Source organism: Urocampus carinirostris, chromosome 1, assembly GCF_059441175.1.
Source record: "Urocampus carinirostris isolate Australia breed hairy pipefish chromosome 1, RoL_Ucar_1.0, whole genome shotgun sequence".
Lineage (NCBI taxonomy): Eukaryota > Metazoa > Chordata > Actinopteri > Syngnathiformes > Syngnathidae > Urocampus > Urocampus carinirostris.
In genome coordinates this window covers 58,235,517-58,261,400 of record NC_142349.1, presented here as the reverse complement: position 1 = coordinate 58,261,400, position 25,884 = coordinate 58,235,517, and the positions used below count along the sequence as shown (strand labels likewise).

At 42.4% G+C, this 25,884-nt stretch overlaps 1 protein-coding gene and 1 long non-coding RNA gene across 7 annotated transcripts in view; one reads left to right on the top strand and one right to left on the bottom strand.

Moving 5' to 3' along the window:
• Window positions 1-25,884, bottom strand: part of mtcl1 (microtubule crosslinking factor 1) — a 75,883-nt gene that overhangs the window by 20,445 nt on the left and 29,554 nt on the right. For 2 of the 5 annotated variants that reach the window (XM_088346592.1, XM_088346596.1), the window contains exons 4-8: window positions 19,601-19,654; window positions 17,014-18,339; window positions 10,236-10,361; window positions 8,589-8,693; window positions 7,291-7,521 (exon numbers count right to left, since the gene is read on the bottom strand). In XM_088346592.1, the coding sequence (XP_088202718.1) occupies window positions 7,291-7,521; window positions 8,589-8,693; window positions 10,236-10,361; window positions 17,014-18,339; window positions 19,601-19,654 (1,842 nt within the window). The remainder of the gene's footprint in view (window positions 1-7,290; window positions 7,522-8,588; window positions 8,694-10,235; window positions 10,362-17,013; window positions 18,340-19,600; window positions 19,655-25,884) is intronic. The other 3 variants (XM_088346593.1, XM_088346594.1, XM_088346595.1) reach the window with 3 other exon arrangements.
• The window catches only part of LOC148376380 (uncharacterized), a 34,967-nt gene continuing 9,236 nt past the window's right edge, over window positions 154-25,884 (top strand). The window contains exons 1-4 of one of the 2 annotated variants that reach the window (XR_015851938.1): window positions 154-254; window positions 7,354-7,500; window positions 8,594-8,708; window positions 19,308-19,376. This is a non-coding gene — a long non-coding RNA (uncharacterized LOC148376380). Of the gene's footprint in view, window positions 255-7,353; window positions 8,709-19,307; window positions 19,377-25,884 lie in introns of both variants that reach the window. The other variant, XR_015851937.1, reaches the window with a different exon arrangement.

Here is a 25,884-nt window from a genome sequence, read left to right as displayed (position 1 = left end):
GTCTCAAAGGGCTTCACAGATTATTACACTATATTACACAGACTATTTTCAACCGACAAGAAGAGTAAGTTATTCATATGCAATGGAGTAGAAGTGAGTTTTAAGTTTAGATTTAAACATTTCCACTGAGGTTGCAGATCGGATCTCAGGGGGAAGAGCATTCCACAGCACCGGTGCCCGGATGGAGAACGCTCTCGAACCAGCAGAACACTTCTTTGCTCTCTGGATCATCAGACGACCGGCACTCTCAGATCGTAAGCTTCGGACCGGGACATAGGGGCAGATCAGATCTGCAACACCGCCACCCCTTTTTAACGTGCGTGCTATATGACTACTCTCGTAGTCTAGGGGAGAAGCATAATTTAGCGCTAAGTACTCATCCGGGCGTAACCACGTTTCACAAAGACCAATACAGTTAAGATTATAATCACGAATAATGTTATCAACAAGTAAAGCTTTTGGAGCAAGCGATCTAATATTTAACAGACCAAATTTCAGCTTTGCTGAATCATTTGACTTAGCTGAACTCTTTGTAGTCTTTGTCGAGATCTTCAAAAGCTGCCGCTGTTGTGGCTTTTCGTGTGGGTTGTCCGGCGAGGAATGAATGGTGGAATTAGTTACATCCTCGCGTCCATCTTGCTGCTTAGACTTCACACGCTTCACACATCTACCTGCACGGCAACCACGCTTCTGTTTTCTGTCCTTACGGTGCCGTTTTGGTCGTTTATTAAGAGGAATAGCCGTCCACGAGGATGCCGGGTCTCTTTGAAGTTCGCTCGGTATATCATAGGCGGTATAAAAATTGCCCGAAAAGTCGAAATTTAGACGCCCACCCAACCGAATAAGTTCGTCCCTACTGTAAGTTTTTCTGGCCGCCATGTTGAATATGTATCAAGTTAAATTCAAAACTTTTTAAGACTTGTTTAAAGCCTTTTGAAATCAAATTTAAGACCAAGTTGACATAAAACACAATCGAAACAGACAAAAAAACTTGTTGTCGGACAGCTACTTCTCATTAAATGTACACTTTCCGGGCATGGTCCAAAGTAAACGTCTCTGTCCGAAGTTGCCATGTGTGTTGTGGGTAGACCTAAGACATGAGTCTGCTCTCATAGGCCCGACTGAAACCACATCATTGTTTCGATAGTTCCGCTATTGTGGTCACACAATCGGGGGTCATCAGTAATTGATTTTTGGAAAAAAAATACATATTTAAGTGCGAAAAAGCAAGGCCAATCAATGGGTATTTATTGGATTTCTAGCCATTAATTGGTAATTTAATGGTTTTTTCGGGAAACGGTTGAAGGTGACGACAGGAAATTTTCTATCGATCCAGGATTGGATGACTCCTGCTTCTTTGCGTCACTTTCTTTCTTCAAGTGCTGACTTTTAATGTGGCTTTCCAAATTGCTCCAACCGGTGTTGCGCGACATCAATCTGCGTGAAGTACTCTCTAACCATTTTTTCCTTCCGTCCCATAACCGTGCGAAGACTAGAATCAATACAGCGTAGTAGTAGTGGTGTACAACGTGTGCGTATGTGCATCCACGACGTACGTGCTTGAGGCAAAACGTGAGCCAATCAACAAGCCCGATTTTTGTCCCGACCAATAAAAAGCTGCTTTGCAACCACACTACGTACGTACAGCTACCGTGTTTCCCCGAATATAAGGCCGGCCTTACTTCAAAATCGTCAAAAATTGAGGTTTTGAAATAAAAATATGTGCGAAACTAATAAATTTTCGCTAAAAATTTCTTAGAAAAGCATTGCCGTTGTTAAATAACGTTGATATTTACGGTTTTCATAGGTAATATGAGCCTCTTATTTGCAGGAAGGTTGAATTTCATTTCTCATAAAAAGCTGGGCCTTATATTCAGGGTGGGTCTTATAATGGGGGAAACACGGTAGCTTACGCGTATGCATGCACTGTCCCGATTGTGCGTGTATGTGACCTTGACCGCATACGAAATGTTCGCGCGGCGTGAAAATTTGCACGTTTGTTGACGCAATCGACTAACAAAAAACCCGAATATTTTCGCAATTAATGGGTCGCAATAATTGATAATTATTTAAATTTTGCAATAAATGGATTTATGAGTTTAAGCAACCATTCCATTAATTGTTCGCAATTAATGGCATTAATTTTTCACCAATCATTTATTGCTGACCCCTGCACACAATGTGCCACAAGAGTAAATTATTAAAAAAGACAATTGATACATGTTACTAAATCTTTCTAGTTCAAACAAACCTAAATCTTATTAATGTGTTGACACTTTTATACATTTTAATGCCAATTAAGGCCTTATTTTTTAGAATAGTAAATTCAATTCCTTTTAAGACTTTTCAAGGATCCGCAGGAACCCTGAATCAGTATGTACAGACAATTATAATGTTTGGAAAACTGCTGCCCAATGAGAATTTAACCTTCTGATCCTCAAAAACAGTTTAAAGTCCTATCCTTTGAGTCAACTGTACTTGTAAGTGCCCCGACGGATCACCACCTTATCGTGGTGGGGCACTTTGTGCGTCTCAATGACCCCTAGAGCTATGTCGGCGGGAGTCTCGTACTCCTGGCAGGGTTACCCAAGCCGAACAGGTCGAAGGGTAGAGTCCAGACTAAGAGTGATCCCAAAAGCTGGTGGCGGCACGCTTTGAGGTGGTTTCCCACAGACCTGGATCCCGGCAGCCGCCTGCAGTTGTAGGAAGATGCCGGTCGTCTAGGGTCTCCCTTGCCACTGGAACCGTCTTCTCTACAATCAAGATAGTGGCGTTGGGGAAAGCGCACCCCTTACGCCACTTTAAAAACCATCATTGCGCAGGTATCTTCTTTTACCTGAGTCCCCGATCACAAAAGTCTGGCGGCGATGGAGTATCCAGTGACGGGAGCAGGTTTGAATGAGCTGGAAGCTCTTAGCTGGACCTCTGCACGTCAGCGGCACAGGGCAAGGGTCGTTAGCAGCTGGGATTGAGTGGCAGCTGTTTCCGGCAGACCCCTGTGCGTCTGAGCAGCACTATTTAGTGGCCGCACTGCTCACCCCAATTGGGGAAAGGCCTAGAAAAGGTGGCCTAAAGATTGCCCACTCAGCACAGTACCCGGACAGGAAACCGCGCCTGTCGGGACATTCCACTATGCGGTCGAAAAACAATAGCATTTAGAATTGCAGCATGGAACATAAGGACACTCCTGGATACCAGTCTGGACAGACCACAGCGCAGAACAGCACTCATTGCCAACGAGCTGAAGCGATATAATGTGGATGTGGCAGCGCTCAGCGAGACCAGACTCCTTGAGGAAGGCTCACTCAATGAAGAGGGGGAGGGTTATACATTCTTTTGGAAGGGATACCCCATGGGCGGACACCATCTTCACGGAGTTGGTTTTGCAATTAAGAACACCCTACTGCTGAAGCTCACAGAGTCACCAGTGGGTGTCAGTGAAAGACTAATGACTCTTCGCATCCCACTTGCAAAATGCAGACATGTCACATTAGTTAGTGCCTATGCACCAACACTGCCATCGAATGATGAAGAGAAGGATCGCTTCTACCAGGAACTCGATGACATCCTCAGTCACATCCCGAGGAATGACAAAATCATGCTGCTTGGTGATTTCAATGCAAGAGTCGGAAAGAACTTGCAAAACTGGGATGGTGTGATAGGTGCCCATGGCATTGGAAAAGTTAATTCCAATGGCATGAGACTTCTTAGTCTGTGCGCGGAACATAACCTTACCATCACAAACACCATCTTCCAACAAAAGAATAAATATAAGGCATCCTGGATGCATCCCAGGTCCAAACACTGGCATCTGATCGACTACGCGATCGTGAGGAGGGCTGACCTGAAGGACGTACTCATTACAAGAGCTATGCGTGGGGCAGACTGTTGGACCGACCACCGCATGATTCTGACAAAGGTCAGAATGCATGTCCGGCCCCTAGCACGTCAGGGTGGTTCAAAGAGGAAGACACTCAACTGTGCCAAACTCTCCAGTAGCGACACCCTTGACAACTTCCGTTGCTCTCTAGCAGAGAGGCTGGCAAACATTGAGCAGCTGGTCATGTCAGAGGCTGGGATGGATGAGAAGTGGACCTATATATCTACCACCCTCTTTGACACTGCAGCCCAAACCGTTGGTTTTAAAACTAAAAAACACCAGGACTGGTTTGACCAGAATGCCGGAGAGATCTCAACCCTCCTGGACAGAATGCACAAGGCACACAGAGCCACCCTGAACAACCCACAATCTCAATTCCATAAAAAGCTATGGCAAGCCCTTCGTTCCGAGGCCCAGAGAACGCTCAGAAAACTGCAAAATGAGTGGTGGATCTCAAAAGCCAATGAAATCCAGTCTCACGCTGATAGAAGCGATATGCACAGTTTCTATGATGCAGTAAAAACCATCTATGGCCCCAGACACTGCTCACTGGCACCTGTTAGATCTGCTGATGGAACATCTCTAATCAAGGATCAGGCTATGATAGTGGAGCGGTGGGCTGAGCATTTCAACACCCTGCTCAACCAGCCCACCCCAGTGGACCCAACTGTCCTTTCAGAACTCCCTGAACATCCTACATTGCCAGACCTCGACCTCCCGCCAACTTTCAATGAAATCCTGCATGCAGTCAAAACCCTGAAAAACAATAAATCCCCTGGACCTGACAACATCCCAGCTGAACTTCTCAAGGTAGGAGGCTACCTCTGTACACGGACACTGTTTCAATATATTTCAGAGGTGTGGAGACGAGAGTGTGTCCCGCAACTGTGGAAAGATGCGAACATTGTGACCATCTTTAAGAATAAAGGAGATAAATCCATCTGCTCCAACAGTAGGGGTATCTCTTTGTTGGCCACTGCTGGAAAGGTCCTTGCCAAGGTCATGCTCCGCAGACTCATCTCTAAAATATCGGAACGCGTCATCCCAGAGTCACAGTGTGGTTTTCGAAAGGACAGAGGAACAGTCGACATGATCTTTGTGACTCGTCAGCTCCAAGAGAAATGCCGGGAGCAGCACAAGGACTTGTTCATCGCCTTTGTCGATCTTTCAAAGGCATTTGACACAGTGAACAGGGACCTACTGTGGCAAGTCCTGAAGAGATTTGGGTGTCCACCCAAGTTTCTCACCATTCTTGCACAGTTCCATTCAGGGATGACGGCCAGAGTGGTAGTTGGAAGACACAGCTCAGAGCCCTTTGGCGTCGAAACTGGAGTGAGGCAAGGCTGTGTGCTGGCTCCAGTTCTCTTCAACATCTTCCTCGTCTGTGTTACAACACTGCTACGTAGAAGGATGGAGGAGCAGGCTGGAGTTACCATCAACTTCAGGGCTGATGGTAACCTGTTTAACATCAGGAGGCTACAGGCAACTACCAAACTGACTTCAGAGACCATCATTGAGCTACAGTATGCTGATGACTGTGCCCTGGTTGCCCATACACCGGAGGCTCTGCAAAACATTCTCTCGGCAGCTGTAACTGCATACACCAGAATGGGACTGACGATCAACACCCAGAAGACAGAGGTACTCTGTCAGTCCAGTGCTGACCTCTTACCAAACCCAATAACCCTCACAGCAGCAGGGCAACACCTGCTCATGGTGCCCACCTTTAAATATCTGGGGAGCATAGTGTCTGACACCTGCTCATTGGATGATGAGATCCAGAGCCGTCTCAAGCAAGCATCAGCATCTTTCGGTCGACTAAGGATAAGGGTCTTTCAAAACAACAACCTTAGACTCCACACCAAAATGCTGGTCTACAGAGCTGTATGCATCACGACATTACTGTATGGATGTGAGGCATGGACTATCTACAGCCGCCATCTGAAGAGCCTCGAGACCTTCCATGTAAGATGTCTTCAGAAGATCCTTGGCATCACATGGAGGGACAGAGTGCCGCACACAGAGGTGTTGGAGAGGGCAGGCAGCTGCAGCATGGAATCCATTATGGCCCAACGCCAACTTAGGTGGCTGGGGCATGTTGTTCGAATGCCCAGCCACAGACTGCCACGCCGTATCCTCTATGGTCAGTTACATCTAGGCCAACGCAGTGCTGGTGGGCAGAAGAAGCGGTTCAAAGACCAAATGAAGAACATCCTGAAGAGATGTCGGATAAACCCCTCCTCACTGGAGGAACTTGCTTCCTGCCGAGACCTCTGGCGCTCCCACTGCTCACATGGAGTGGATTACATGGAGGAACAGCGCATGCAACACCGTGCAGCAAAGCGTGCAAAGAGACATGCTCGCCAGGCCACCCTTGCTCCCCCCAGCACCCCCTTCACATGCTCTGTCTGTAACCGCATCTGTGGATCCAGGATCGGACTCTTCAAACATCAGCAGACTCACAATTAAAAGAAGATGGTCATCATCGAATCGATGGACAACCTCAAGCAAGCACTTGTAACCAAAATGCTCTATTCTTGTTCAGGAAATAAGGCTTTTAAATCGGTTTTGACAAAACAAAAATAACTCAATTTTATAAATAAATTCAAAATTATAAAAGCTTTTGGCAATGAAAAAAAATTAACAAGAGGAATTGTCATGTTACTCCTATATCAAACCAATATTATACAGAACGTATGAAAATTTCAAAGACACATTTGTGCACGGCGGCGCAGTGGTTAACGCATGTGCGGCACAGATCATGAACCTCCTGCGTGGGTTCAAATCCAGCTCCAGACTCCCTGTGCGGAGTTTGTATGTTCTCCCCGTGCTTGCGTGGGTTTCCTCCGGGCACTCCGGTTTCCTCCCACATTCCAAAAACATGCATTTTCAGGTGAATTGGCCGGTCCAAATTGTCCCTAGGTGTGAATGAGCGAGTGAGTTGTCTGTCCCCGTGTGCCCTGCGATTGACTGGCAACCAGTTCAGGGTGTCCCCTGCCCACTGCCCGGAGATGGCTGGGATGGGCTCCAGCCCCCCCGCGACCCTAATGAGGATAAGCGGTACGGCTAATGAGATGAGATATATATATATATATATATATATATATATATCATTAGCTGTACCGCTTATCCTTATTAGGGTCGCGGGGGGCTGGAGCCCATCCCAGCCATCTCCGGGCAGGGGACACCCTGAACTGGTTGCCAGTTCCCCTGTCCACTGCTCGATGATTGCTGGGATGGGCTCCAGCACCCCCGCGACCCTACTGAGGATAAGCGGTGTAGCTGATGAGATGAGGTGAGATGGACATTTGTGTTACAAAAGTCAATTGTAAACTTAAAATGAGTGATTTATTAGATTTGCCAACAACAGATAATTCATGCTGTATGAAGTAATGTCCATGATAGTTTACCTCAGGTTTTTCATCAGTATCGGGCAACGCACTGTCCCTGATTCTAAGCCTCCAATGTGCCAGGATGGACTTGAGCTTCATGTAAAAGATGGCCGTGGTGCGTCGAAAGAGGCAGATTTCTTGCTGCAGAGCGTTTCGCTCTTGAGCCCAAGAAGCTTCCGGACCCTTGAGGAGGCCCGGCAGCTCCAGACGAGGACGCTGAGCCTTTGGGTTTGTGCGCTTATCTTCCTGCTAAAACAAATAGCTAAGTGGTATAAACCATGTGCTAATAGAAAATTGCTTGGAACATGATAAAATCTTTCTACTGGAGCTCAGAGTTCCGCTTATTTGGTTAGCAACAGAATTGGACTGCCTTTAACTTGTTATTGTCAGTATGTAAACCTATAGCAAAATAAATACACTAGACCCTTGGGATACGGCGTCCCCACCTTACGAGATTTTCACTTTACGGTGTGAAATACAATATTTTTTCGACCCCTCTTTATGGCCTTTTTCCCACTATAGGGCAACAACTACAAATTCTTTCAGTGCCCAAAATTCTGAAAAATCTAACTTTGTGGTCTTCCTATGAATGACAGGTTATGTCTCTAAGATGCATGTCTGCTATTGGTTGACGTCATAGAGGATGCTCGTGTGCGAATGATGAAAATGCTAATATACTATTGGCTGAAATACCTCCCACAATGCTTTTGTCTATCCTTATTCACATAAGAATCTCATGTGCTTCGTAAAGACTGTGTATTGGTGAAAACACATGTATTCTTCTGCTGTACTTATTTGCTATGGGTCACAAGGTCTGTAGTGATGCTAAAGGAAGAAGCAAAAAAATGATAACTTTATAAATGAAACTTGGGATAATCAGGAATTCGAAGAAAGCACGAAAATCTCTGCCTCCCGCCAAGAATAAGGGGACATTTAAAGCAAGGGCATATTCTAAAAGCACGACAGTCCTCTGCATCCGCCCAAGACTCCACCTTAGCTCAAGTCACGTCACACTAAAGGTAAATAAAATATTTTTTTTCTTAAAATGTACATTATAATGCCATTTATATATTACACATAGTTAGTGCTTATTTTATACTATTCAGTTATTTTTATGAAGTGGTCTAGGGTACAGAGGGTTCAGAGTTAATTACCAATGGTTTCTATCCCCCCTGCTATATGTCATTTTCACTTTGCGATCCCTACACAGTACAGATTAATGTCGTATCCTGGGGGTCTACTGTTACCTGTTGGTTGAAGTTAATACTGCTATACAAGAAAACAAATTTCTATACAACATAATCCTTTTTTCATACCTGAGGCAAAGAGACGACCGGAGCGTCCCGTTCGTCCGTCGTGACTCTCGTTCTTCGTTCATTATCAAGACGAAGCTGAATATCGAGCGAAGGTGCCTCCCGTTGCTGGGCTCAATAAAGGTGAGAAAAAGGCAAGATGTTGGTTTGTCACATGGGAATATACAGAACTTTTTGGAAAAGGCTTCCAACTCTATGGATGAATTTGTTTGAAATATGTACATTTAGTATTTAACACTTAGAACAAAACAATCCAATTTCATACCAGTAAAACAAAAAGAGGACATATCTTTCTTGTTTTGGGCTAGTAACCATAACCATTGCCACTGGTTGTGTAAACCATGGAAACATTTTGGGTGAGTGGTGGTAACTAACAAGCATACATGCAAGGATCCTGTATGTTCAGGTTAACATTCAACCTAGCCACATTTTGACTGTTTAATCAAAAGGCGGCCATGCATTCGCAGATGTAATCTCCACATTAGGTCTCCACTTCTGGGATTACGAAAGGAGCATATGCATATTTGCAGTCTTTTGTAGACATTCATATTTTGAAATGATGAAGAAACAATAGCTCATTACATAGAGATATGTTATATATTTGTCATTAAAATAATACTCAAGGTCAAGTGTCTATTATTGGTAAGTCATTTATTGATTAATACATACAGTACAATACTGGAATACGGCGTCCCCGCCGTACAATGTTTTCACTTTTGGTGTGGAATAAGATGTTTTTAAGACCCACATAATGGCTTTTTCCTACGATACAGCATAAACCTATTTTAAGTGCCCAAAAACATAAAATTCAATTTTTGGAGTGTTCGTGCGTCTGATTGACATTATATAGCATGCCGGTCTGCTTTTGGTTTGCGTCACGGCATTAAGGAAATGCCAATATTGGCTGAATTACCTCCTACAATGTATTTTTCTTCATTCAGTTAAGAATCTTCTGTAAACGGAGAGAAACAGTTCTTTATTTTTGCACTTTATTAATTCGCTCTGGATCCCAAGCCTTGTAGTGATGCTAAATGGAGAAGCAAAACTATGATAACCATAGAAATTAATCTTGCAATTATTTCGAGATTAAAATGAATTCTATAAATTGAATGGCCCTATCATCATAAATAAGGAGGCGATTAAAGGATGGAAATCTTTTAAAGGTTTGGCAATCCGTGTAAGTGGAAGTTTTAAAATCAGTTTTATTTTTAATTTACTGTTGCCACATCCACCTGATACTCCACTTAACCAAGTCACGTCACACCAATGGTAATTAAGAATTCATATTTCCTTCACATGTATATTACTTTATCTTATACACGTGTATTACACATAACCAGTACTTATATAGTATTTTATATTTTCATATGGTGTAACAGGGTTCTATATGTATTAGCTACCATTTGTTTCTATCCCCCGCTACATGGCAATTTCACTTTTTGATCCCCACCTAAGAACAGACCATGTTTAATCTTGTATCCCAGGATTCTACTGTACTTAAAACATACTTTAAAATGTGTCTTAGGGGGGTGGAAAAATGTTTTCAAAGAGTAATAATGATTTGATGTAACAGTCCAAATGCCCGCAGAGTCCCACAGGTAGAAAAGGGAGGGTTAGTGGAGATAGAATCGGGTAGTGGGGGTCACTGACCTCTGCTCTTAAAACCAGGGACCTGTGGCACCTAGCCAGTCCCGCAGCACCTCCCCTGCTCTGGTTGTTGGGCTCCAGGCCTCGTTCCTGTCTTACGCACCACTCCAGCTCATCCCTCTGACTGGACTGTGAGTGAGGAGGGGTGGGTGGGGTTCCGGGAAGTGGAAAGAAACGGGAATGGGGAATGAGGAGATGGTGGAGGAGATTGTGGTGATGAGGCAGGTGGACAAAAAAGACAAGAGGACAACAAAGCGGGTGAGGAAGAAAGATCTCAAGCGGGACATGTAAAGAAAAATACAATGAATGTCTGATGAATAACAGCAAAAAAAAAGAATAGTAGGGGCAGGGGGCAAAAAAAATACAAAATCGAAAAAGACTACAGTAGAAGAAATAGCGCAAAGAGGAAGACCAACTTAAAGATGACTGCGTATGACAGAGATGAGAAGAGGACAAGAATGAGGATGAATAAAATGGCGGGCTGGAACATCTGAAGGGGTGAAGTTGAGAAGGAAGGGGTCAAGGAGTTTAAGGTGGTTTGGGGGTGGAAAGAATGCAAAAGACTCGTTATGAAGCGCATGCAATGACGGGCGCATGAGTCCAAACCAAAGCAGCGGACTTGAGAAGTAACCATGGAAAAAAATTAAAAGTGCAGTGCGACAAGCGAGCCCACCAATAAGAACAACAAAATGGCCGCTTAACATGCTCATGTAGTGTGGAGCTAGTTAGCATCCGAGTTATCAAGGTATTCATAACCATTAAAAAGCATTTGAAAACTTCAAACTTGGATATCTTAACCCTTCTAAAACTCCCCCACACTTACAATTGAAACTTTACAACAACTTTTAGCTGAAATTTTGTATCTATTTTTTGTCGCATCTTAAGAACACCGCTTTGTGAATAGTAATGCTTTATAATGCTTTATATTCACTAGCGTTACCCACACAGACCAGTCAACTTGATAGTGTAGCATCAAAAAGGAAACGGCATAAGCTCGTCTGATGTCATCCAGGAGGAAATCGGACACGCTGACTGGAGAGGAAATAAAGCTTTGTTGACTCAGCTCAAGTAGATTGGAAGGAGATTTTATTCTTAATCATAATGCTGCCAGTGATTGGACCATTGTCTCTCAGCACGCTTGTCTCTTTCACTTCCCCGGATTAAGTGTTGTAACTGCCTCTGTGGGCCATCCCACAACTTGGAGGGTGAGGGAAAATCCGCCTCAAAGTGTCAATTTCACATTTTCTCTTTGCCTCAAACCGCCCATTTGGAAATATAGATATTAAATATTAAATTGCAGTGGAAAAAAATACAGAGGGGACAGGTAGGCAGAAAGCAGATTGGTAAACTCCTCAAGATAGTCGAGAGAAAAGTTACGGGTTGCTAAAAGAATAGATCAAAATTAACTGATGTTCAGGTGGTAACATTGGTAAAAAATATTGTGTATTTACTGCAAAATTAACTAAAGTCCTTTTTCAAGTTTTTAGGGTTACATTAATTGTTTTTCTGCCTCCAAATCTTTGAAATATGTATCATTAGATAGAGCAGCAAAGAGATAAAAAAAGAAACTGAACTTTCGAGGAAAATTCCTTCTCGAGAAGTTTCATCGTTGGCCCCTATAGAAGCTAAATGGTCTTTTGCCTCTAATCTGAAATTAGCAAACTAACACAAATATTAAGTTGCTGATCCATAATTTATTTCATGAGCCACAATAAAAAAGCATCCACCTCTCCCCACACAAAATAAGTCTTATATCCTGGAACCAGGAAGTGAGCTATCAAATGAATCAACGAGAAAATGATAGAACAAATAATTGCTTTGACTACATTAGTTCAATAATTTTAACTCGACATCTTTTCAGTCATGATGGAATCATAGAACACTATGATGGAAATCCCCTCCAACACTAGAAGACAAACACTGGGACACAATGTACCCCGTGAGCTAACAAACAGGATACTGTATTCTGATTACTTTATATTGTGGTATGAATTGTCCTTTTATTCTCATTTTACTCATAATGTAATTGTTTTGCTTTGCCCATGGAACCAAAATAATACCACCCCATAGCCACTTCCACATATTGTTATCATTAAGAAGTGCCTAAAAGAGACGCAAACAAATACACAAGGCCCCTGGGATACGACCCACCTTACAAAGTTTTCACATTACGAAGTGGAATACAATTACAGTATATTTCCGGACCCTATTTAAGGCATTTTCCCCACTTTATAACATCAACAACCAATTGTATTGTGTGGCCGAAAACCTCCCTGTCTGCTATTGATCACTCATAATATGCTGGTTGGCTATTGGTTTGCTTCACAACATCACGTGTCACCGATCTGAATCACCTGTGCCCGCTCCTTTGGCGTGAACTGCTTCGGACTCCCTGTCCCTATTTAAACCCACGCCTAACTGTCCCCTTTGGTCAATCCATCTGCAAACCTCAGTTCACACTAGGCAAGCCTTTTTCGACCCTGACTCCCACCCTTTTTTTACTCCTGTCTGTCCCCGGCTTTGACCCGTTTTTGATCCTGACCACGTCTACTCTCCCGTCCCGGCTTTCGACCTCTTTTTGCCCCCGACCAAGTCTACTCTCCTTTCCTGGTTTATGATTCGCTTCCTACCCCAACCATGTTTTGCTCTCCTGTTCCGGCTACTGACCCATTTTTCTGTTTCCGACACCGCCATCGCTCGCCACGGAAGAGCCACTTTTGCGTTGGGAGCAACCTGCTTCCCGCGTCCAGCAATCACCCGATTCTGGGCGCAATCCTTTCTCTTTCTTCCAATAAAACTTGTGAGAAACGCAACGCAAGTGGGTCCTGTCTTCGTTCTGATTTTGACATCATGATATTCCATAGTCTGAAATATCTCCTAAAAAGCTTTTCTCTAGCTTCATTAAGTTCAAAACGTTGTTTGCTCCGTAAATACTTTACCAGATACCATTTTTTGGTACCCTTTTTATTTGCTATGGGCCCCAAGCCTTGTAGTTATGCTAAAGGAGAAAGCAAAACATAATAGCCATGAAACAAAGTTTTGATTACCAAGAAATACAAGTACAAGGAAGACAAATCGCCACCCTCGCTATAATGCATGGCCGTAACAGGTCAGTGGGCCTGTCTTTTGAAACAAGGTGATTATAGCAAGGAAATATCCTAAGGGCATGCCAATCCTCGCAGTTTCACAATCAGTTAAATTTTTAATCTGCAGATGCATTCCCCTTGACCCCTTTGCATCCACCTGCTCCTCCACTCAACCAGTTAGTCATGTCACACAAAAGGTAAATACAATTTCATTTTTCCCCTACATGTATATTTATTTATAATGTAATTTGACCATATTCACATATATTAGACATGAGGAGTACATACAATGTACTATTTTGTTATTTTAAAGTTTTTATCTAGATACTGGGGGTTTGGACTGCCTTTACTATGAATTATCATAGGTTTGTATGGAAATTTCACTTAGCGCTCCCCACTTGAAGAGATAGGTAATATAAGCATTTGCGTCTTACACCCCTTTTCAAACATATTACGTAACGTTATTTTGTTGTTGAGTTATTGTTTTTGTTCTGTTTTTATTTTGATGTTCGAATAAAGTTTTCATTCGATCATTCACTTTTTGATGTTTTAATGTAGTATCCCAGGGTCTACTGTACATTATGATCAATCGAGTTACCTTCTCTTGTTCTCAATTAACTCATAACAGTTAACAATTAACTCATTTCCTTTGCCCATGGAATAAAAAGGATTCAGCTGGTAGCCTCACCTTTTTTTTAATCAAAGTGCGTCCAGCCGAATGCAGGCTGACTAAAGCTTGCTTTAGAACTACAAGAGCTGATAGTACAGAATCCACCCAGCTCCACCGGGACCCAGCCAGTGAGCTCCGTGGGAAGCGGGAGGCAATGAGAGCAGCTTTTCCTCTCGTTCTGGGCTGTCGATGAACATTCCAGAAAGCAAACAAGCTCCCTTCATCCTGCAACCTCGCTTTCAAGCCTTTTTGTTTGACGGCACACAATGTTTGTCTCCTTGGTGACGAGGCACACACAAAACAGTGACGCCCGTTAAGAGCCACAAAGATAAGAGGCAGGCCTGTGGAGAAGCCATCCACCATGCAGTCAAAGTTCAAAGATGTTCGGATCGTGGCCAAGTTTGAAAGTGGTGCGTGTGTGCTGCAAGCGAGGCGGCGCTCTATGGGGAGCATGTGCATTGTGCATGGAGATGTAGATGGCGAAGTGGTAGCGGTGGGACGTGATGCGGCAGGGAGGATGGGCAGCGGTGCCAGTGTGGTAGAGCTGGGTGGCTCCTGACAGTCATCTAAATCATAGGTAAGATCTGTCCTCAAAATACCCGACGGTGGCCCGCGGGTATTAAAGTCCGACACAGTCCGAGTGGAGGAGAGGTGATTTGTGATGACAAATTAAAGCCAGGCTTTTGTAACTCAATCTTAGTTAAATAAGACCATATACAAATGTACATCTTTAATATTTCTGTGTCTGCGGTGGTTACATCAGAAATGTCAAACATACCGCCTGCATCCGGATGATTTAATCAGATCTGCCATAATTTCCGAGTCAGTTAAAAATAAAAAAAGCGAGTCCCTAGGTCATTTCTAACTAAAGTTGCGATTTTCTTATAAATGCAAACCAAGTGCCCTCTTAGCCACTAGAGGGCAGTGTTTGATTTTATAGATGGAGAGTATGGTGAGTCTGTTCAGGTGTAAAACTACCTTCACTCATTTGTCAATATAAACCAGTCGTCACATTCAAGGCCAAACGTGAAAATATTGTTTAATTATTGGCTGTGAATAAATGGGTTGTGTTTAAGGCTGCAACTAACGTTTATTTTAATAAACGATTAATCTGACGATTATTATTTCGATTGATCGATGAATCGGATTAAAAAAAAACTATTATGAATTCTTTATTCAAGCATTGAAATTTTGTTGACAATAAGAAAATAATGCACAAAAAAGAATATTTTTCAATATTAAACTTAAAAAACAAATCTGTTTTTGTCAAATAAAAAACAAAATACATACAAATGTATGCTATACACTTGCAAATATATACCTCTTTATTGAGTGCAAAAAAGGCATCTTTGTTGTTTAAATCAATGTTATACACCTGCTAATGTATGAGATAGTCTTTTAAAATGTGCCAGTAGCATGGTTTTCCATATTAACAAGCAAAAAGTGTTGACGTAATTTTGACGGGTTGAAAATTGGGACATGAACCACATCAGCAGTATGTCCTTAAGAATCTAGCGCAGCACTTTAAGAGCGAGAGAGGCAGAGGGACAAAAATTAACAATGACAGGTTGATAACAGACAGATACAGGAAGGAGTTCTTTGAATTTAGATTGCAAGAGTTCGGTTTTTTAGTTTAATATCCACACAGTATACTTATTTATTTTTAAAAGAAAGTCAGCAAAAGAGAAGCCCTGCCTGACCTGAACGTAATATGCTAAGCCCGACCGGCGTCGAAATTCGTGTTGGGCTTGGGCTTAAGATCTTACCTCGGATTCAAATGTGGAATCTTCTATAGCAGGGGTCACAAACTCAATTTACAGAGGCGGGGCACAGTAAATGAGGATGGTCTGTATCAAGTTTCAACAGTAGCGTGTGAATATCAAACTCGTGTGGGTTACACTTACACAATTATATAATGGTAGGGACCCCAAACTATCTGCAAAAGGCCAGCGGGCTGCATGTTGGAGACCCTTGCCTGAAAGACTTTGAAGCTAACAACTAACCGAAGCTGATACCTGCTCCCATTAGCCCTCCTTCATGACCAATTCACCACCTGGTTAAGAGCCCTCATTCCACTAACTAGTACAATCCAAATGTGGTCAGAATGGTCATCATTTTTTATATGAAGGGTTCTTTAATATCTGACACACCTTTGTACCCTTTAGTGGCAGCATCACTTCAATAGGAGACAAGAAGTTAAAACCTTTCCACAATTTCCATGCTGTATAGATCAGCTTGATCGGGACTATTGATCTGAATCCCCCACAGTGGAACAAATTGAGTTTTATCGCTCAATGAACATTATAGTTGCCCCCACAGGTCGGAAGATCCTCACACATCTATCTGACTTCCTTAGAAGGGAAATGGACAGTTAATGGAGTGCACGCTTGTGTAATTTTCTAACCCATATCCGTTGAAAGGTTCTGAGGAAAACTTTTCCTGATCCATTTATCTTTAATGCTTATCATACGGACTACAACAACCAAAAGATTGCCTATTTTGTTTTGAACTTCCTATCGGATGCCAGGAAACCCTCTTGGTTGATGTAGTGCCTTTTCTCTGGGCGCAGAAAGTGGTAAAAATCTGTCCTTGCTTTGCATCCACTCGCAGTATCTACATTTGAACAATTCGATCAGCACACCCATTGCCTTGCACCCTTTACCCACCCTCTTCTTCACATCCTCCAAACCACCACCTGCTGCCACATACGAACCCAAATACTTAAGACCATCTACCTCCTGCAACTTTCCACCATTCAACAAAATCTCTCATCGACCTACCTCTGCACCTCTCAAACACCTCTTGTGTAGAGAGAGTGTAGAGAGAGATTGAAAAAAAGGGAGAAAACGTGACATTATATAAGCATAAGTACCAAAAAGGCAGAACTTAAAAGTGTACTTGGGGAGGTGACGCCATCTGATTTTAGGGTATGCCCCCAGAACTTTTTCCATGTCTGCAGGGTAAGTCATGGCCAACATTTGGGAAAGGAGTAATGATAAAGTTGCAAACTCCAAACTGAACTTACCTGGAAGTCTGTCAGGTCCCTCCCAAAATTTCCAATCGGAGAATCCCGGGACATGGACGTGACAGTGGACAGGAAGCTGCTGGACTCAGTGAGGTTCGGCATCGGGGACAGATCATCTGTCCTCTCCCTTAGACCATCACCGACGTGTTCCAGCTTTTCCACAAAGACGTGTAGTTCCGTCCGAAAAGCCTTCATACGGGTATTGATGGTGTCCAGAACGTGTGAATCACCATCCCCCTGCGAAGCCTCTGGCGTCGCCACCAAAAGCCTGCCTTCTAAGATCAGAGAGTCCGTATCGGTGATGAGGTGATCCACTGATTTTCCGAGTCTATCTGCCTCTCTTTTCACGTTGGCTAAGGATTCGCGTTCCTCCCTGCGACGGTTGGAGAGTTCTATGGCGCTGATCCCATCCGGGGGTCGAATACTGCCAAACCCTGAGGTTGTAGCGGTCTTCTCGAAAAGGTCCTCGGAATCACTCTCCCCACCGATCGGGCCTTCGCGTTTGGGTTGGAGTAGAAGGAGTCGCGCAGCCTCCTCATCCTCGGCTGCTTCTCTCCGGCCAGCATCGCTCTCTGCGTCGCTGTCTCGCGGACTGCCGGTTCTAGGTCCCAGATGTGCCGCCAGGTCGCAACGCTGGACATTGGACAGGAGAACCCGGTTCTCGTACTGAAGCTTCATGACTTTTCCACTGAGATCGTTAATCTGCATCCTGGCAGACTTCAGTTCCTCCATAATCACCCCTCCACCATTAGTGGGTTTAAATTGTCCTTCGCCGCTGTCCTCTCCACTGAGCCCAGAATTGAATTTAAAGCGGTTGAGTTCCAAAGTGAGCTGCCGGTTGTGGTCCTCGATCTCTGAGATGGAGCGACGTAGCAGTTCCGCTTCCTCCTCTACAAACTGGAGGTGGCGGCGAAGCTCGGAGCCTGACTCGAGCACATCCCCGCCATAAGGTGACGAAGGCATGCTGGAGAAGGGCTCCCTCCCAAAGCAGTCGCGTTCGTACTGGCATCGGATGTCTTCGTTTTCGGCACGTAGGCTACGGTTTTCGACCTCAAGCTCTACAATTTTCCTCCCGAGAATGTTGGCCTCTTCCTCAACCAGTTTAAGGCGTAATCGGAGCTCAGCCTCCCGGGTAGAAAGAGGGCCTCCGCCGGAGCACTCGGCCAGTGCAAGGGGACTGTCCACGTCTCCGTAGACCGACTTGTATTTCTGGAGCTCCTGTTCCAGTTCGTCTTTTTCCCGGCCCAGTTTGGCCATTTTTTTACGCATTAAGCCCGACTCCTCTTTCGAGAACTGAAGCTGGCACCTGAGATCTGCGCTGTCCTCCTGGTGACAAGAACATTTTAGATATATTTATAAATGCACATGGTAAACAAATTTAGTCTACTGAAAATGTATTAATTACAGTACACCCCCGGGATACAGTGTCCTCACCTTGAACCTTATTGTGTGCAGTAAGATGTTTTTCTGCCCCTCATTAAGGCATATACCTCACTGTATGACGTCAAATTATACCGTGGTATCTGTGCATATGACGACTTACATCTCTAAGATGCCTATCAGCGATTGGTCCACATCATATAAAATGCTGGTCTGTAAATATCAGCTAAACATTGAAAATGAGATTTCAGAGTAGATAAAAATAATTTGCCAATTTTGAAAATGATTACCTAGTAGCATTTAGAACCATTGTTTTTAAATGGGAAGTGGTTCTTGGACAATGTTATTGCTTAAAATCAGACCGCACACCAAACCTGCTGTTACTGTAAGTGTCCATTAGATGGCACTTATGCACCATAAATAACCAAAGAACAATCAACATTATGTATACAGATTTCTTTTTATGTTTATAATTTTTATAGAAAAATGCGTATTTTGGAATTTCCTATTAACTGGCATAGTGAACTAAAGAAGATTCGTAGTATTTGATATCTCGGGAATATTCTATTGGCTCAACTATCTCCAACAATGCCTTTTTCTTCAGTCAGATCAGAATCTTCTGTACTTTGTAAAGACTTTGAGTCGTTGATACAATACAGTAATTTTGAACTGTATTTATTTGCTATGAGTTTCAAGAATTGCAATGATGCTAAAGAGAGAATCAAAAGATGATAACCATGGAAACGAAGCTTGTGATTACACGAATCATTAGCCTAGCTATGTTGCTAGGACGTAACCAAACTATGATCTGAACTGTTAATGAAAAAGGAGGTGATTAAAGCAAGGACATCTTCAAAGGGCATGCCAATCCTTGCAAGTGGAAGTTCTAAAATATGTTTTTTCTTATTCCACAGTCGCCGTTTCTTCCTGCTTGCATTCACCTCCAACTCTACTCGACCCATTCAAGGCACTTCACACTAAAGGTAAATTTTTAAAAAACATTTTTCCTTTACATGTATATTAATTAATAATATTATTTAACTATATGGCTGGATATTGCACATAAGTAGTACTTACCATGAACATTTTTTTTATTTTAATGTTTTTTTCCTGGGGTACTAGTTACCATAGGTTTCTATCCCCACGATACTACAATTTGACTTTGCATGTCGTATCCCGAGGGTTTACTGTGGTTATTATTGTTTACCTGGGCGGTGGATTTCTTGTCCTTAAATGAGCTCCCTCGTCGCCTGGATGCTGCCTGTAAAACACCCGAAAAGACAAAAAGCAAGTCAGAACATTGCACAGAAAACCAATATATTTTACTCCTATTTCGGTATCGACAGGAGGAGCTGAGAGCAAGAGATAACGCTCAGGAACGGAGATCCGCTGTGAGATTTTATCGATAATCCCATAAAAGACGGAAGCAGAGAAACATTAAACCTCGTCTGGGAGCTTGTGCCACGTTTAACATTTCCGTCTCCAGTTCAACGTCTAGTAGTAGATTAATGTATTTAAGTTGAACCGGGGTTGGGTAGGGTTACTTTAACTTGATTACTTTCAATTACTTTTGGATTACTCCAATACCAAATATGCTAATAAAAGACAAAATAAACTAAATATGAATAAAATTACTAAATTTTGTGCAGGCTTGGGGAGTAACGGAATACATGGAACGGCAAAAATGATGTTGGCAAGCCGTTTGGATTTATTTTCATTTCGTTTCTGTCGCATTTTATGTTCGTTTTGCCGGAGATCAAAGAGATCAAAGCCAGGAGAGAAAGCTTACCACGTGTTGTGAGTCATAGTTTTATTCATATTTAGTTTCTTTTGTCTTTTATTAGCATATTTGGTATTAGAGTAATCCAAAAGTAATTGAAAGTAATCAAGTTAAAGTAACCATACCCAACCCTGCATATAACATAGAATGGAAATCAAATCGTGATCTAGTCTAAGAACACATTTTAACCTTCTTTTCAATCGAGTGAAGCAGGTTCAGGACCCACAAATTTTCATTGACGTGCATGTCAAGAGTGTGAATGACAAAAAGGGGAAATGTACTTCTACAGAGAAGAATATTTAAAAGGGTAACAGGAGGGAAAAGCCTGGTTTGTCGTCCATAGTGGGGCAAGAAAAAGGCCTTTACTCAAAGGCTAGCTTGACAAGATGAAGGAGACGCCCTCTTAGCAACAGGACTAAAACACAATTCAATCTGATTTAGGAATTGGACTCATTTTCCCATGAGTCTAATTGAGAATGGATTTTTCATTTTAAAAAATCTTGGTAGTCCTTCCAGCTGAACTGCCATCCCTGACAGAAGAAGCCCTACAATTTCATTCTATAATGTCAGTAAAGTCCATCCATTCATTTAACATGTCTTGCTGTTCAGCTTGACCCCGGGATATGGCACCCCTGTCTTACGTTTTCACTTTACGGCTTGGGATAAGAGTTTTTTTAGGTCCCAGCATTTTTCTCACAATATGAAATCAACAACAAATTATTTGCAACCCAAAACCTTTGCTGTGTTCGTACGGAAATTTTCCAAATTCTCTTAAGTATGCTATTAGTCGATGTCGTACAAAATGCTGGTCTGCTAATAGTTTGCGTCATTGAATCATGATAGTACAGATATGATATTGGCTGAACTAAATTCCACACTCTCTTGTTTTTGCTCATTTCAGATTCTTGTGTGCTTTGGAAAGACTTCACCGGATAGTTATAAACAATACTGTATTTTTGTACTGTATTTATTCCCTATGGATACCAGGGTTTGCAGTGATGCTAAAGGGGAAGCTAAAACAAGATAACCATGGAAACAAAGCTTTCAATTATCAAGAAATACATACAAGGCACAGAAATTGCTACCCTAGCTAAGTTTCATGGTCATAATAAATCAAAAATGGAGACTATTATTTAAAATGAGGAGGTGATTATATTTGCTTTTTAATTCACCACCCCTGTCTCCTCCCACGTCTGCATCCACCAGCTAACCCCACTGTACCAGCTCACGTCAAATCAAACCACAGAAAAACAATATTTCATTTTTTCTTTACATGTATATTGATTCATAATTGAATTTAATCATAAGCACAACTATTACATTTAAGTAAGACTTACCATATATTATTTTCTTCTTTTATATTTTAAATGAGGTAAAAGGGTTCAGAGTGCATTAGCTATTAATCACAATTTTTATTGCCGATGATACAGTAATTTCACTTTGAAATCCCCACCTCAGAACCCATTAATGTCCTATCCCAGGGTCCTAATGTACCCATTTTGCATTGATCGACACTATCCCATCCATTTATCCATTCATCCATCTAACAGACATCTATTCATTTATCCTGCATCAACCCCTTAACCACACCCATTTATCTATAATCCACCATACTAATGCTCCTTGTTTACCCTACAAAGATTTAGTATTTCCTCCACAAGAACACAAACGCTTAAGTGAAGACAGAGTGGGTCACGCGACGGAGTCGTCTCGCCCAAGTTCTGTTCGACACCCTGCTGAGCATCTCCAACAGGGCTACTGTTCTAGTTCTTTGCCATGGTGACACAGATAATCCGTCTGTCTGGGGAGACGGGGATTAGATGAAGCTTCTCAGGACCCCGAATGACACGGGCAATGATGGCATTACAGTTTACAGTAGTCAGCTAGAAATGTGCAAAGCCTGGTAGGAAGGGTAAGGACAGACAGGGGATATATTATGACGAGATTTGGTTGCACATCTCTGAATGGTTTATGCTGAATTCTCTTCATCACTTACTCGGATGGCTATTTCTAAAAGCAAAAAAGGCCACAGGTTGGCAATTGGATCTTTGCTTAACGAGTCACTAGCAACATTATTATATGTTTGAAATGTAATTTTTTTTTTTTGTCATTCCTTTGTGGGGTAAAGTTATGTTTTCTTGTTTTGAATATGTCTTCCCTGCAATTGAAAAATAAATTAAAAATATGTAACAGGGCTGGGGGCAGTACGGCGGCGCAGTGGTTAGCACGTGTGCGGCACAGCTCTGAAGTCGTGAGATCAAACCTTCCTGTGTGGAGTTTGCATGTTCTCCCCGTGCTTGTGTGGGTTTCCTTGGGCACTCCGGTTTCCTCCCACATTCCAAAAAACATGTATGTCAGGTTAATTGGCTGGTCCAAATTGTCCTTATGTGTGAATGAGCGAGTGACTTGTCTGTCACTGTGTGCCCTGCGACTGGCTGGCAACCGGTTCAGGGTGTCCCCTGCCCACTGCCCGAAGATAGCTGAGATGGGCTCCAGCACCCCCGCGACCACACGGGCGGGTCCAATTGGGCGCCATGGCAACCGTGAGATATTGTATTCCTATATTGTGAGAATGTCTTACTTCTATCTATCTATCTACCTTGGTCATATCCCTCAAGAGGGATGACCGACAGCAAGACAAACACATACAATAACAAAGAAAATAAAAGGGAAAAAAATTGCAAAAAGCACACACAACATTTTTTGGACAATGGCCAACCCAATTCCCCAAACAAGTTAGGCACCTCGGCACCTAAGTTGGTCATGCTTTCATCCCTCCAGATGAAATGGGACACCAGAAAGCAGCCGTGTCACTCGGGTCAGGGTGACACAACACACTCTTTTGTTCAACAGCAGGGCCCGACAGCTTTCACTGGTTTACCCCTGCCGCATCATACGGGTGCCAAGCCCATCCTTAAGAACGCGTCCACAATCCCATGGGATTGTAGAATGTCTTACTTAGCCTAGTTAATCTGAATATTGTCAAGAGGTTTGGCACCCCCACTTCAAATGAGTAAAACTAGACAACCCAGAGTTTGTTTGAAATTTAGAAAGTGAACACTTTGTGTGTTTAAAACAATATTGGGTTCTTATTGTCCTCCTAATGTAAACTCAGTGCATATCTTGTCTGCCATGTGAAAGAGAAAACGTTATTTTTGCCCAATAAACTACACAACGTGGTTAAAATTGAAGCACTTTTTGTAGGACTTTGGTTTCCTCCCATTCTTTTTCAAGGTTACATTGTTCATTTATCTTATATTATGGTTATTTTGTCTTTTCCTAGCATTTTTGGTATTGGAGTAATCCCAAGAGCAAAGAAGTGTTCCGCAGGTTCGAGAGCGTTCTCCATCCGGGCACCGGTGTTGTGGAATGCTCTTTCCCCTGAGATCCGATCTGCAACCTCAGTGGAAATGTTTAAATCTAAGCTTAAAACTCACCTCTACTCTATAGCATATGAATAACCTAAAGTGCTTATGTGTAATAACCTGTGAAGCCCTTTGAGACTTTTTGTGATTAAGGGCTATACAAATAAAAATGACTTGACTTGAAACCCTGCAGGTTCATAAAGTAAAAATACCGTAAGGCGGGGTTGCCGTATCCCGAGCATCTATTCTAACAGTTTTCCTGGGTATTTTGTCAGGGTTTAGCTCCAAAAACAGCAGTAAGACGCTGTAGAGGAGACCACTGCAGCAGTAAGAGTGTCGCCTTGCTGCGCTAATAGGATTTATAGGGGGGAGCGCTCCCGAAAGGGGGCGGGATGGCTGCACAAAAGAAGCTTTTGAGGGCGGCTGGATGCAGATAAAGCTCGCCTCCTAACTCGCCCACAACAGGCGAATAAATGTCGCTAGAAATTATTCCGGAGCAGATTAGAAGAGTCAGATGCGGACTCTAATCCATTTCAGAAGATTAATTAATACCGCTCACGCACTTGAGTCAACGTAAACAGGACTCGGATAATTAGGGCCCGAGCATATCGTGTGCTCGTTTTTTCCAAATAATTTGCCACAATAAAAAAAGAGCACAAAATCGAAGCAGATTGTCTATAAGGGTTAACTAACAAAAACATAAGGCGATGTAAAGCTACTGCATATTTCACGGCTCACGTCACGTAGATCTATATTTAGCTTGCAGCAGCGGCACTAAAAGCTTGGAGTATAGAAGACACCTAAATATACTTCCATTAGGGAAAAGATGCAATGTGACGGAAATTCTATGTTTTGACGCAAGCGCGCTTGTGCGAGAAGCTGACTGCAGGTTGTTTGCGAATACACGTTTTTGTCCCCAAACTTGTATCTTTTTCAAGCGAATTAAGTAACCGAATTGTGAGCTATCTTACTAAGTAGCTAAGTGAATAGCAAACAGACCGTTGAACTAAATAAGACATTAATCAGTTCTGAGGGCGGGATTGCAGAGTAAAATTGCTGTATGGCGGGGTATAAAAAAAAAACAGGGTTGGGTAGGGTTACTTTAACTGGATTACTTTCAATTACTTTTGGATTACTCCAATATCACTAGCTAATAAAAGACAAAATAACTAAATATGAATAAAATTACTAAATTTTGTGCAGGCTTGGGGAGAAACGGAATACATGGAACGGCAAAAATGATGTTGGCAAGTTGGATTTATTTTCATTTTGTTTCTGTCGCATTTTATGTTAGTTTTGCCGGAGATCAAAGAGATCATAGCCAGGAGAGAAAGCTTACCACGTGTTGTGAGTCATAATTTTATTCATATTTAGTTTCTTTTGTCTTTTATTTGCATATTTGGTATTGGAGTAATCCAAAAGTAATTGAAAGTAATCCAGTTAAAGTAACCCTACCCAACCCTGAAAAAAACCTATGGTAGTTAGCCAATGCGTTTGAAACCCCTAGTACCCCAGATTAAAAAAAAAACATAAAAATTGCATAATAGTATGCAGTAAATACAATACTTCTAATGTGCAGTATACAGTGTTACCGTATCCTAATGCCATCTCTGATCACTATTTTGTTAAATGTGAGGTGTTGTTTAATGTTTACTGTGATAAGGAAAATATAGGCTTTAGCAGTCGCAATATCCGCCCTAAAACGGTGTTAGCCTTAAAAGAATTATTACCTACGGTAACTGCAGCCTTCCCTTCGTACACTGGGTCTGTTGACTCACTTACAAACAACTTCAATACTGCTTTGGTAAATGTTCTTGATTCTGTGGCGCCCCTAAAGTATAAATTCCGACCCAAGAAGAATACACCTTGGTTTACTGAAGAAACTAGGTTACTCAAACAAAGTTGCAGAAAAATTGAACGAAAATGGCGCACTACTAAGCTGGAGGTTTTTCGACTGGCCTGGTGTGACAGTTTGCTGAAATATAAAGTAGCTCTTGCCTCAGCTAAAGCTTCGTATTTTTCTAAGATTATTGTTGAACATAAGAATAATCCAAAATTTTTATTTCACACAGTGGCGAAACTTACCAGACAACAACTTAACCCAAATGGTTGCACTCATTCTGCTAATGACATTATGGAATTTTTTAATAAAAAGATTCAACTAATCAGGAATGAAATTTTAAAAGAACGCTCTGTTTCCTCCTCCTATATCAAAGATGTGGAGGTGCTAGGTATGGACTGTGTCAGCGGTTGTTTAGAAACATTCTCCAGTTTCAATGAATTGTCCCTTGATAATCTAACACAGATGGTCAGTAGGGCCAAACAAACTACGTGCCTGCTTGATCC